Source organism: Lotus japonicus, chromosome 5, assembly GCF_012489685.1.
Source record: "Lotus japonicus ecotype B-129 chromosome 5, LjGifu_v1.2".
NCBI classification, from domain to species: Eukaryota; Viridiplantae; Streptophyta; class Magnoliopsida; order Fabales; family Fabaceae; genus Lotus; species Lotus japonicus.
The window spans coordinates 44,931,403-44,945,705 of NC_080045.1; the positions used below are offsets into that span (position 1 = coordinate 44,931,403).

At 34.0% G+C, this 14,303-nt stretch overlaps 1 protein-coding gene across 1 annotated transcript; it reads left to right on the top strand.

Annotated features, from left to right (window-relative positions):
• Positions 1 to 6,011: 6,011 nt before the first annotated feature.
• LOC130717781 (probable WRKY transcription factor 21) lies at positions 6,012 to 8,906 on the top strand. Its single transcript, XM_057568144.1, is given in 5 exon segments — positions 6,012 to 6,260; positions 6,632 to 7,422; positions 7,564 to 7,689; positions 8,400 to 8,520; positions 8,522 to 8,906. Coding segments are annotated over 4 exon segments (1,185 nt in total). The 5' UTR covers positions 6,012 to 6,260; positions 6,632 to 6,643; the 3' UTR covers positions 8,681 to 8,906.
• The last annotated feature ends 5,397 nt before the right edge of the window (positions 8,907 to 14,303 follow it).

A 14,303-nucleotide genomic window follows, 5' to 3' on the forward strand; every position in this document is an offset into this window, starting at 1 on the left:
AATTATTTTAACTATAATATTAATATTAAAAAATACTCATTAATGAAGTAGTTTCTCAACAAGACTGAAGAATATTTGAGATTATAGTCATTTCTCGACAAGACCTAGGGATTTGAGAGATAGCTCTAGTTTCTTGACAGGATAATAAGGATCTCGAAGGTTGTTGTCGTGACAAGACCTAGGGATATATGAGATTGTTGCAATTTCTCGATGCGATCTAGGAGTCTTCTCGATTGTTGTCATTACTTGATGAGATCTTATGGATCTCAGAGTTTTCTTTTTTTTTCATTTCATGACAAGGTTTAGGAATCTGAGAGATTTTCTCAATTTTTCGATGAGATCCTAGTGAGTGAATATCTTGGTTAATAATTGAGAAAGCAGATCATAAAGCTTGGCCATTAATGTCGCAAGTCGTGAGGGGGCCATGGCCATCGTTGTCGAAGGTGTTAGGTTTTGGGACTAAACCAATGAAAAAACTTTGAAAAGGGACTAAATCTTATAAGAAAAGGTCCATGTGGATCTGACTAGGATTAATGAAGCTACCATGTAGGCGGGTAATTAAGGCTGGAAATTAGACAAAAAAAATAGCCAAGGTTATAAATATGATGTCATTAGGGACTCTTTGTGATAAAATTATTTAAAGGGACTAAAATTGATGCAAAAAAAATTATGGACCAAAATTAATTTTTCAAAATTTTACAAGGGCTAAAAACATATTTAACCCTTTAAATTATTTAATTACTACATCAGGGTGAGTTCACATGGATATTTGCACCCCAAACCTATTCTCCCTCCACCTCTTTAGGCTTGAGCTTTTCAGTAAATTTTTACTTAAATATGGTGAAAGCGAATATCCCCACCAATATTGGGTTAGAGTTAGCGTGCATGCGAGTACAATTAAGATTTTTTGTGTAAAATCATACTTAATTACATTTAACTATTTTTTCAAAAATATAAACAAACTAAAAAAATGCAAATAATGATAAGCCTGATTTCCATCTATTTAAGATAAAAAAAATTATTTCATAAATGTATTAAGAAAATTAGATTTTAGAACTTTAAAAAAAATATATTGATTTATTTTTTTACATTTGGAAATTAAAAGGACAAGCAAGAAAATTACTCAAGTAAGTCTAGACACAAAAATATTTTTGATGTACCAAGAAAAGACACAAACAAAAAATAACAAAAGAAGACGAAAACTTTTTAATACACAAGGGCAAAAATTGATTTATATTTGATTATAGTAGTAAAAAAAATTAGTTAATTTGAGTGTGATTCCTTCTTTATCTCTATACGCTAGAGATCATTTTAGAGAAGTTATTTTGAATAAAATAAAATTTTATTAGACTGTAAAATATTTAGGTGTTGATTGCATTTTATGTTCTCTTAGTTTTGACTATGTATGATTTTGGTTTGCTAATTTTCTCTAGTTAATTAAGTCTCTCTAGCTATTTTTAAAATTAAGCAAATTTAGTCACTCTCAATTTACATATGTATAAATCATTAAGTCTTATTTTATTTTCAAAAAATTAGAATTTTAGGATGAACTTGATATATGATATAATTTTAAACGTAAAGGTTAATTTTTTATAAATTTGTAGGATATGAATTAGGTTTTTAAGAGGTAGAAAATTGATTTTTTTTTTGAAATTTATTACTTTTATTCGTGAGCTTTAATGGGAGTAACATCTATAATGATTAAATTGATTCAACTTGTGAAAAATGTTTCTTAGAAAATGTGAAGTTGAGAGTTTTAAATTGAAAAATCATGATGTAACAATTGATATGTTGAAGTCTAAATCAGCTCATAAAATTATTTAAGGACTAAAACCATACTTAGTCAGAATTATGTGTACCACATGTGTAGTTAAGCCAAAATATTTAGAAATAATCATTTACAAAAAAATTACCAAAAATAACTTATTGAGCTTGAGAGAGGGAAGAGAAAAAGAAACAACGTTAGAGTACCTATCCCATGGATATAAGTAATTATTGAATAAGTGGAGCTTGGGTAGGGTACTATAGTACCTATCCCCTAGACGCATTTTCAATAATTACTTATATCCATCTTCATATCCTTATGGATAACAGCTTAAATGCCCCCTCCTTATATCCTTTGGATATTTATATGTGTGTTCGTACTCATCATCGACAATTTAGTTTACTGAAATATATAACTTTCACTATTTAGATTTTCTAATGGATACCAAAATGCAAGTGGTATTATAAAATAAAAGTAGTTAACTACTCAAATACTTAACAAACAAAAGTATCCAACTAAGTAAATTTCTAGAAGTGAGAACTTTAGAAGTTTTTATAATTCTAGATTTGTCAATATACTCATAAAATTGTAGGCTACATACTAACTTATTTTAAAATATAAGTGCGAGTAAAATACCATATATATTTATAATACTAAAACCTAATATACCAACTTATTTTTTAAAAGAAGTTAGAGAGTCATAATTATAAGTTATTTTTTTAACGAAACTTTAAGTCGATAATATATTTTAGGTATAATGCGGGTTGAGTATTATAATACCTATATCCACACTCATACCAACTACTTTTGTACGTTTTTACGCATGTCGAACCTAATACTCATTAAGGGGTTTTTACTTTTTACCCGATTCGTGGTGGTTTTTTTTGCACGAGCCAAACGGATCTAAGATCCATTATCATCTTAGGAAGTGGTGCGCTAACAGCGACGAAGAGAGAGAAAGAGAAATTTCATTTTAACTATCTCAACTCGATGTCATCTCAACAATCAATGAATGCACAACTGAGCTTTAGTCATGCCAAGTAAGTTTTAATGAGTGCTATCTCAGCATCTCCGTTACCAATTTAACATTACTCTAAAGCAATTAATGAATGCACAACTAAGCTCTAGTCATGCCAAGTAAGCTTTAATGAGTGCTATCTGAGAGAGAGAGAGAGAGAGAGAGAGAGAGAGAGAGAGAGAGAGAGAGAGAGAGAGAGAGAGAGAGAGAGAGAGAGAGAGAGAGAGAGAGAGAGAGAGAGAGAGAGAGAGAGAGAGAGAGAGAGAGAGAGAGAGAGAGAGAGAGAGAGAGAGAGAGAGATTTCATTAAATTAGGTCAACTCTATCTCATCTCAACAATTAATGAATGCACAACTGAGCTTTAGTCATGCCAAGTAAGCTTTAATGAGTGCTATCTCAGCATCTCCGTTACCAATTTAACATTACTCTAAAGCAATTAATGAATGCACAACTGAGCTCTAGTCATGCTAAGTAAGCTTTAATGAGTGCTATCTCAGCATCTCCGTTATCAATTTGAAATTACTCTAAAGCAAGGACTTGATTTTCATAGGTTATAAAGTTCAATGACAAAAATTGCTCTTTTAAACGTTAAGGACCCAAATGACACCATCACAATAAATTAAGAATCAAAAGTGCAATTATGTGAAAAAAATAATCAAATGAGAATTTGAGAGTTTTAAGTAGAAAATATTCTCTCTATTTCTAATTATAACACATTTTATAGTCATTTTGTCGTCCCATTATATAAAACCTCATATTTATTTACTCACTTTCATATATACCCTTGTATTTATTAAATTTTGTAATTTCAAAATTTTAATTATTACTGATAATCAGTTCTCCTTAACACATTACCCAATACATGAATTAAGTGAAAATGTATAAGATTGTATAAACTTTTTAAAGACCAATACATTAATTAACTCAATTACATATTTTTTAGTAAGTGTAGTTGTATCAATAATGTCTTAAGGGTCCCCGGATAAGAGCTTAAGTGATAGTAAAAGCTAGGGGATGTATATGAGTTGGGGTGCAAGAGATTCAAAGATGAATTTTTGAAGGGTGAAATTTATTTTTTCGATGTAAAAAAAAATAATGTCGAAAGTGGGGAATATAATAAATGAATTTAGAAAAAAATCATTGATATTAGTCCAATAAATCAAAGCAGAACCGGTTACAAATAGTTGTCCAATTAATATCTGAAAGTAAACATTTACTCCTGAGTCATATTAACTGGAATGGAGTTACTACTTGTGAGTTGTGAACACAGAAAGCATGCAGCACATAAGGAAGTAGTAGTAATTCCAAAACTCGAAACCGAAGAAAAATTAAATTCTGAAAACACAACGGGTAAATGGTCACTTTGGTCCTTGAAAGTGTCAACCGACTTCACATTCGTCCTCGAATGAATTTTATTCAGCTCGCGGTCCCCCAAAGTGGCAAACGTCCGTCACTTTAGTCCTTGACGTTAAAAAACACTAACAGACGTTAACATATTCCTTTTTTTATTTTTTTTTTACCTGGAAATCATTAATTTAAATTTAAAAAAACAAATTAACTAAAAAATTGAATCCTATTCTCCTTCTCATCTTCTTCAGCTTACTTCTTTTTTCTTTCATCTTCTTCTTCAATCCATCAATCACCAACTTCACCATATCAACACGTTAAAAAAAACACCTTCATCCTATCATCTTCATCAGGTCATTATCCTCTCCCATCATCTTCACTTAAATTCAGAACCCTTATCCTCAACCATTCATCTTCATCCTCAACTCTGTTTATGTTCCCTCCCACTCACCTGTTTATGTCTCTGCATCTGTATTTCTCTCTCACCATCTAAACCCCCCAAAACCCATGCTTCTGCCACCACCAAAGTTCACACCTTTCATACAAAATCAACAATTGCAGGTGGGTTTATCTTCAAAATCACACAGGCACAACGTACAAGCACATTCCTACACCTTTCTCTCTTTCGCTCTCGATCTGGGACCAGTTGTTCTGGGTTTATGTTTGAATATGAGTTTCACCTTCAAACCCATATGAAACCTTGAAACTCAGATCTCAAAACCAGATCTACACCGTAACCCATTTTGGTTGAGGTTGAGAGGAGGAGGGTTTTGAGGTTGAGAGGACGAGTGAGCAGAGGGTGGAGCGCGTTTGTGGGGGAAAGGTGGGGCCAGACTCCAGAGGAAAAAGTCATGGTGGCGTGTGCGGTGGTGGCGGAGGACGATTGCGGTCAGTCACTGCTCACACTCTTCTCTTCAAGATTGTTATTTCCGGGATATTGGGGGATGAGTGGAGATGGGGTGAAGGAAACGGTGAAGAAAAGGATTTTGAATCTGGGATCTGGTTGGGAAGAAGATGAATTTTAGTGGAAGAAGGAAAGAGTGGAACCTAATTTTTGATTGTGGTTTTGAAGAAGTTTGAAACTGCTAATTATGCTTTTCCCAGGTCTTATGGTGTTGGTGTCAAGCTTGGTGCATTCTTTTTCCGTTTTGCCGAGAGGTTTTGAGGTGCAAATTGATCACTTGGTATTTAGGGGTTTTTGTTCTCTTGGTTTGCGGAAGAATTCTTGCACGTTGTGGTTTAAGTGGAGGTACCAGATTAGTAACTTACATTGTTGCTCCTCTTGTTCTTTTCATGGCTTAAAAGCTGAGTATTATTGCCCATGAAGTATAGTATTGTTGACTATTTCTGGGTTGAAAGAGGTATGGGGTGATTGGAGGTGGGGGAGGAGAAGAAATGGTGAAGAAGGTTATTTTGAATCTTAATTGCACTTTTATGTTTTAATTAATTAGATTTTTAGTTCTGTTGTTATTCTAGTTTAATTAAATGATTTTTCAGTTTTAAAAAAAGGAATTTGTTAACGTCTGTTAGTGTTTTTTAACGTCAAGGACTAAAGTGACGGACGTTTGCCACTTTGGGGGACCACGAGCAGAATAAAATTCATTCAGGGACGAATGTGAAGTCGGTTGACACTTTCAAGGACCAAAGTGACTATTTACCCAAAACACAACCCACACTGGAATTGATGATGAGTGAGTAAAGGTGAAGCTGAAATGGGTTGGTCTTAGAAAATATTAATTAAAGCTGAAATGGGTGATGAAGAAAAAGAATAATTAAGGTCTTCGTGTGGGTCCCTCCTTCAAATCTGTGACAGAGACACCAGTTTCATTTCATTCCTCAGCTTATTTATACTAACTCCTCTTTCTTCTTCTTCTTCTCTCTCTCGCCAGAGCTTCAATATATATTATATATATTTGCATTTTTTTCTTACTGCTTAGGACTTTAGATTAATATATATATAATATTTATATTTATATTATATATACTCTAAAGTTGCAAGCTTTGTTTTCTTATGTCTGATGGTGGTGTGAATTCTCAAGCCAAGCAAAGTCACCTCTTTCACACCTTTCTCAATCTCAAAAACCATGACCAGAAGAAGAATCTAGGGTTTCACACCACCTAGTCCATCAAGGTCTGTGCTTTGGTGCTTTTTCTTCTTCTTTCTGGAATTTTGGGTTGAATTTTTGAAGTTGTTTATGCTGCAATCTCTCCCTTTGTTTTGATTCAGTGATTCCCCTGGTTTCCAAAAATTGAAACTTTTTTCTATGAACTGAAGTTTTGTAACTTTGACTAGAAATTCTATTTTTGTGGCTCCTTGTCTGGTGAAAAATGGGATTTTTTCCATCTGGGTCTTCTTATCTGTTTCATGTGGTTGAATGTGTGGTGTTTTTGTGGATAAATGGAGTGTTTTCTTTGTATTCTGGTGTGCTTGGTTTAGTTCTGCCCCTTTGATTTGGGGACTTAGTTTTTTTCCTTTCTTTTTTTGTCATAAATTTTCTATAGAAAGAGGCTAATATGGAAGAGGTTGAGCAAGCTAATAGAGCAGCTGTTGAAAGCTGCCATAGGGTTCTTAATTTGTTGTCTCAGCCAAGGGATCAGGTTCAGCATAGGAATCTAATGGTGGAAACTGGGGAAGCTGTGGTGAGGTTCAAGAAAGTTGTTTCCTTGCTTCACAATGGTTTGGGTCATGCAAGATTCAGGAAGTGTAAAACAACACCTCAAAACCCCTTTTCCCAAAGAATCTTCTTGGACAACCCAAATTGCAAAAGCAACAACCATCACTCAAAAAGTCTGCAGTTTCCCCAAACTAGTTTTCCTGACAATTCAGTTCAGGAGTTGGGCTCAAGTACCATTAGGAATTCATTGTCTCTGGTAAACCCAACTTTGGAGTTGAGCTCCAGTGGGAAAACTCCCCTTCACCTTACTACCCAACAAGCCTCATCACAGCACTATCACTTTATTCAGCAGCAGCAGCAGCAGCAAAGGTTGATGCTGCAGCAGCAACAAATGAAGCATCAAGCTGAAATGATGTTCAGAAGGAACAGTAGTGGCATAAACCTGAATTTTGACAGCACTAGCTGCACACCTACAATGTCATCTACTAGGTCTTTCATTTCCTCCTTGAGCATAGATGGAAGTGTGGCTAACTTAGATGGAAGTTCCTTCCATTTGATAGCAGCTCCACACTCTTCTGATCAGAATTCACAGCAGCATAAAAGAAAATGTTCTGCCAGAGGTGATGATAGCAGCTTGAAATGTGGGAGCAGTTCTAGATGCCATTGCTCAAAGAAGAGGTAACACTTGCTACCTCTCTATTTCTTCTAGGTTCTGGTATTATTGTCCATGTCATTACATTAATCATTAATTTTCTGTCACTTCAGATCTTCTTGAACTCCTTTTAACATGTCATGGATAACTGTATGCATTCTCAACAGGAAACATAGAGTGAAGAGATCAATTAAGGTGCCTGCTATCAGCAACAAGCTTGCAGATATCCCTCCTGATGATTATTCATGGAGGAAGTATGGGCAGAAGCCAATCAAGGGCTCTCCTCACCCTAGGTATGTCCAAGCTTTGCTCTTTCAGATTTGATTGGTTCAAGGAACACATGAATATAATTCTTGCTAAAGTAATTTTATGAAGCTTCTGAACTACTTTTTTATGCCTGACTATTGTGCTGGTTGGTGTGCGTTTATGATTTGATCTTCTTTTCAACATTAAAAGTAAGTTGACATGATAATTATGTACTAGCTTGCAGGGATTTTTTTATTTTCCTATTTCAATCATTTTGTTTCCATTGTTTGGGTGTGTAGATGCATAATGTGTTGCTGGGAGGGTCTATTGTATTCCCTTGGCTCTTTGTTTGTAATTTGTTCTTAGTTGGTATTCGGGTTGATCTGAACATTATATACACTTGGAGTTATTGAAATGGTCCTCAAAATTTTCTATTTAATGCCCGGTTATATCTCTTCATCCTTTAGTACAAAACTTGCACTCATTCTATTCCAAGGCTTTGCTAAGTTTGAGAACCCTCACCTCTGAGCTAGCTTTTAGGATAGAGTTAGTCTTAAACGAATTTTATGACTTGAAAACATGTTTGAGAAATTAATCTGGCATTTTAGTGGTCTTTGCAAACTCTTTCCTTTAGGTAACTTGAAAAAGATTCATGCTCTTATTTGCACAGTATTGCCCATTCAAATGAAAGATGAAGGTGAACTGCAAGTTTTATGTTTGTTGATGAAACTGACTGCAATTGCTCTTTTCTTTTCAGGGGATATTACAAGTGCAGCAGCATGAGAGGGTGTCCTGCTAGGAAGCATGTTGAGAGGTGCTTGGAAGAGCCTACTATGCTACTTGTTACCTATGAAGGTGAGCATAATCACCCTAAGATACCAACACAACCTGCAAATGCATAAACTGTATGGAGAGCTTAACCAAGACCAGGCCCATCATTCAATTTGTCAAAACCTCTATGTGATTGGCTTGAGATGTTGCTGTACATATTTAAGTGATGCAAGCAGGGATACTCTTGGTGCTGATTTTGGGGTTTAAATAGTTTGGCTAACAAGCCGTTTATTTAGTGGGTGGGGATGAGAGGATCAATTAGTTAATGAACAAGTCTGTAAAATTGGGTAGTTTCATTTTGTAAGAACTATTTTGTCTTGAGCATGTTATAAACATTTTCAGGGTTCTCTAAATCAATGAAAACCCCTCTAAAAATGTGTTAGTTGTTTCAATTTAGTCCTCCAATCAACGGGTGGTTGGATCTTGTGCATGATTGATTTGATTTCTCTTAAGCAAGATCTCATGTTTGAGATGGAAAAAAATTTGTTGGAAGAATTAGTCGCCATCAAGTTTTGAATATTTTCTACTTGAATAGTAGTAGAGCTTCTAGCAATATGATTTTGATTGTTAGAGCATCCTTAGAGTTCATTATTTAAGTTGCTTAGCAATGTTTATGTGGAGAGAAAATGCCACAGGATTAAAGCTACTTATAAAGAACTCATCTAGATTTGACTCCAATGCTAGTTTCAAAATTGTTTTATTTGGTCCCACAGTAGACTCCACATATAGTGTTCTTTTATATATAATTCAATTTGGGTTGCAAGCTAGCAGTTCCATTGTGAGGTTTTTTTTCAAAAGTGGATCTTAAATGATATCAGAGTCATATAGACAATTTCATTAGTTTGAACAAGAGAAACAATCCTCGAGGAACTTTTTCAACTCAAACAGAATTAGGGTATAAAGGAAAGTTTTTGACCAATAAATCAAACACAAAATTGTTGAACAAAAGATAAATGAAAATAAACAAAAGAAGAGATGGTTGCTAGCAATGAGGCTTAAACATGCAGTTTTACCGGCTCCAAAAGAGGCATCAAAATTTACAGTCACATGTGGGACTGTCGGAGCTTTGGCGTCGACCAATCCAGCCTAACAGGCTAAAACCAATTATTTCTCCAAAGGTTGGGGACGATCGCCCACATTTACACCGGCGAGGGATCAAAACAAAAATGGGTATAAATATTAGGTACGAAAAACTTAATTAAGTTAAAAATAAATTTTAATTCTTAAACTACTAGTCTTAAAGAAAAATATAAGATGCTCTCCTAGTATATAAAAGTTGGTAGGGTGTAATTGACAAGGCCAATCAAATCAATCGAATTAGTTTATATAATTAGTTCACTTACTTCGAAGAACTAAATGAAAATTGGCTTGGTTTTGATTTTTTTTGTTCACTTCAATTATCTCGAACATATAATCAACTGTTTAATTTTAAATTTTTATATAACTCAACTTATTTACTTTTGTATTTTCTAATTTATTTTGTCTTGTTGCCAAGCATCCTATTAACATTAAGAATCGATGTCAATGTTTACTTTGTAGTGTTGTAGAATAAATTTTTAAGTTTTAAACCTTTGTAACGTTGTCATTTATGCTTTGTAATAGAGAAGATAGCAGATACTTAAAAATAGAAAATTTTATAGATTGTTTAGTATAATAGAAAAAAATATAAAGAAAATCACTTTATTGTTTAAAAAAAAGGTTGTCTAAATGATCAATGATAAAGTTTGGGTACTCTTCCTTAATGGTTAAAGATACAAGACGGCCAAAACATTAGTGAGACCCATCTCTGCAACTCCTTCATTCCCCTCTTCTCCTTACAAAACAAACGTTAATCCTCTTCTCTCTATCTCTCTCACCTATTTCTCTACTATAACAAATAGCTCCTTGCTTATTAAAAAAAAAAAGAAAAAGCTCCTTAAAGTGAACTTTGGCAGAAAAGAGTTACTGAAAAGAGAAATAGGTGAGAGGAGAGGTTTTTCCACATTCGGTTGTTGAGTGATTCAACCAAGAAAGAAACATATGATTTTCTCCACAACTTAATATGGTATCTTCACTCATGCGAAGAAAGCTGAATATATCTATTCTAACTTTCCTCTTATGTCCTTATTTATAATTTTAGTAATATTATATATATATATAATAATAATAATAATAATAAACATGACTTTTTATAAAAATGTGACATTCTCATTTTTTATTATGTATTTAACCAAACAAAAGGGAGAGAGAAACTACATAATTCTTTTTTTTTCCTTTCTTTTTTCATCATATTAAACAACGAGAAAATTTTCAATCCCCCTGTAATATTGAACACTCAGTGATCCCTATTTGTAAAATAAGGGTAAAAGTGACATTTTTTTTAATTTTAATTTTTAAAATTAAAGTATAAATAACTAGATATTAATGGATATGCATTGTCAGTGTAAAGAAGTTTTACACTGACGTCCAATCACATTATGCTACATAAGACTAAGTAGTTACAAATCTATTTAATTTTAATTAGTAAATTAATAAATTACTGATGTGACGGAAATCAATTGGGTGCATGTGTAAAACAAGTTTACATTGTCAGTGCATCTCCTATTTTCTCAAATAACTAACCATATATGTGGAACATGTCATGATATGAATGGAAGAAGTACATAATACTCTCGGTACAATAGGACGACTGTAAATTTTTCCACACATAATAACTTGCATAATCTACTATATTTTTCATCTCTCTTTTTCTCATTTTCTTTCCTCAACCAAATAAAGCATAAGAGTGGAGTGGTGCATATGATGTGCCTCATCGCATCCAACATGATGGTTGCCCAATTAATATGGAATGATTTGGGGTGCTTTGATGGGAAGGCTTTTGATTGAAACATGATGGCTTGATTGGAGCTTGGTGGTTCGCTTTATTAGAGCGATATGGTCATACTCTTAATGGTGGTGGTACGCCATTACTTATGATGTCATATACTAAGTACAATTTCCTCATGAAACAAGGTCTTGTTCTTTTGAACGATCAGGATATGCTTCTAAGTTTGAGCCCAAGGTTGGTGTGTGTGGTCTCTACTACTCAGATAACCATAGGCTGTGTATGCTTCCGGATGAAAGTGCATGATCATTTAGGCTATGTTTGCTTTAACACCCAATCGAATTCAACTACAGCCTTCAAAGTTTCACATTTCCATTTAAACCAAACATGCTCTTAGTCGATGAAGCTGTTTTGGACAATAAAGTCCTCTATCGAGCAGCTCCAAGATTGATGATATATGTAATAATTGAAACTTGGACTTTTGAAAAGGTTGAAATGAATGCCACAACCTTCTTGATTTGCCGTAGCAACGTGCAAAGTTTTTCAGTTTGTTATTACTCCTAGCTAATAGCAATGTTTCTTGTATTGTGGAAGTTTCTCAACAAAGCATGTGAGTTGCAAGGGGACCAATATGGGCATTCATGCTCGATCATAGTTCCATTGGGTCCAATTTACCAACCATTATCAAAATTATTAGAGAATAAATTCTCTTCTGCCTCTTGTGCCCGTGAACCCTTGACCTTTTGTAATCAATTACTTTTTTTAATCTAGGGTATCAACTGCAGATAACAACATTGATTAATTATCTTATCACAAGTGCTCACACTAAACAGTAAATAATTGACCACAAAATGCGCTTCATTCTTATTTGCGAGGATTGCACCCCGACGTCATGATTTGTAATAAATTATTGTATTCAACATTTCAAAATAGAAATGAGGATGGGGAATATACGAGGATTGTTGACTGCATTTTTACATTTGAAGATTAGGATGAAGTATGAACTAACTTTCTAGACTTATATGATAAAATCTTATGATATTCAAGAAAAGACCCAATCGTGATAATTATAATAATGTTCCACTGAACTTCAAGTAGTGCATAGTGCAAGGGTTTTGCTGACCTGCCCCATTTTGGATTTGCTTTGGTAAGAAAAATAAAGGCAATATCCATATTGATTTGATTCTAACTGAGGATTAATGAGGGAAGACTTTAATTTCAATAGATTAATGATGATTTCCGCAAAGTTTAATACCTTTGAAAGAACAAAAACCATGGATCAACATCATTGCCAGTGGTCGACTGAACGAGAATTCTTAATTGGTCAAATCAGAAACTAACACCAAACACGCATTAAGGCTTCAACTACACGATGACGCAAAGAGAAAACCAATTAATGATAGTTTCTTGGCAACTTGGCTTTGTTGATCTTTCAGTGCACAATGACAAATTTTTAGTTTAATTGACCCCATACTTTCTTCAAAATATTAAAAAAATGAGAAATGCTAGCAATTAGTACCTTCATTTTGTTTGGGTGTGGGGGGATTTGGGTTTTTTAATTGAAGCAATATTACTACTAGTCCATGTCAACCAATAAAAAAGCAACATTAATCGCTAAAACGAGGGGTACGGCTAGTGAACTAGAACCAGCGAATAAAATCCCTTTCAGTTTTCCCTTTGAAGTTAAAATCACCACCAATGTTAGAGGCATCAAGAGTTGAATATTGTGAAGGAAATTTATAAGGGTAGCCTAGTTAGGATTCAGAAACAAAATCATAGCATGTTCAATACTACCTCCGGTCCTATTTATAAGAAGTAAAAAAAAATCACATAGTTTACGAAATGTAGTTAAACTAGATAAAATGTATTAAATTTGTCTTGAATTAAAATAAATTTCCAAAATTACCCTTTGTAATTAGTGTTGGAGAGTGAGAAAGAGAGAGAATAATTAGTGAGACACATTTTACAAGTTAGAATTAATAAGAGTATCATTGGAAAAAAATAATTAATATAGCTCAAACTTTCATTTGCTTCTTATAAAAAGACCAGGATTTTTCTTCTCTTTTTTTTGTTTTCTTTGAAAGTCTCTTTGTTTCTTATAAATAGGACCGGCGGTAGTAATATATATACATATAATCAAATCATGATATTTGCTTACTGGTACAAGAGAAAAAGTCTATGTTCTTAAATGAATCCTAATACGTGTGAGAAAAACTGATCTCTGTTATGATAAGTGTGTAGAGTAGGTTAGGTTAACTGCCTAATGGGGAGACAAGTTTATAACATATCAGATGGGAGCAGAGATCTCTCATTCAGCTTAAATAAATAGCTTAAATAAATAACCCTACCCATTACACGTTACTCATCAGAAGAGCTCAATAGTCATATCCATGAAGCGGTTAAGTGTTATTATTAATATTAATTTCTAATAATTGATATATTAATAATTCAAGTATTACACCTTCTAATTAAATAATTAATGTTAATCCATAAAATATTCAACAGATTGAACCACCTCATGTGGTCACTTAGCCCCTTGCTCAAGGGGCCGTTGATATGTTCTTTTGTGCTTTCGTCATTGATGCCTCCACCCTTGTAGTCTAGCCGGCGAGGAACCAAAAGTGAAAGATCAAGGAGGAAGAAGGGGCATACATTTAAAACGAAGTATTACACATCATTGCTTTTGAATGTTTTCACATACGGGATTGATGAAAGGCTTAATTACAACTTTGGTCCCCGACGTTTATCAATGCCACGATTTTGGTCCCCCACCTAATTTAATTACATGGATGGTCCCCGACGTTGTAGGTCGTGTGCAACGTTAGTCCTACCGTTTATTTCTTAATGGAGGAGGTTTACGTGGACGTCTAGTTGGAGAGAAAAAGAAGATCTGAGGAGAGAGGGAAGCACGTGAGTATCACGTGAACTCACGTGAACCTTATATGAACTCATTATACCCAAATCTGAAACCCTAGGGATCTAAATTGCGTTACCTTCTTCGTTCCAGGGAGGTCAGGGGTTTGGGTA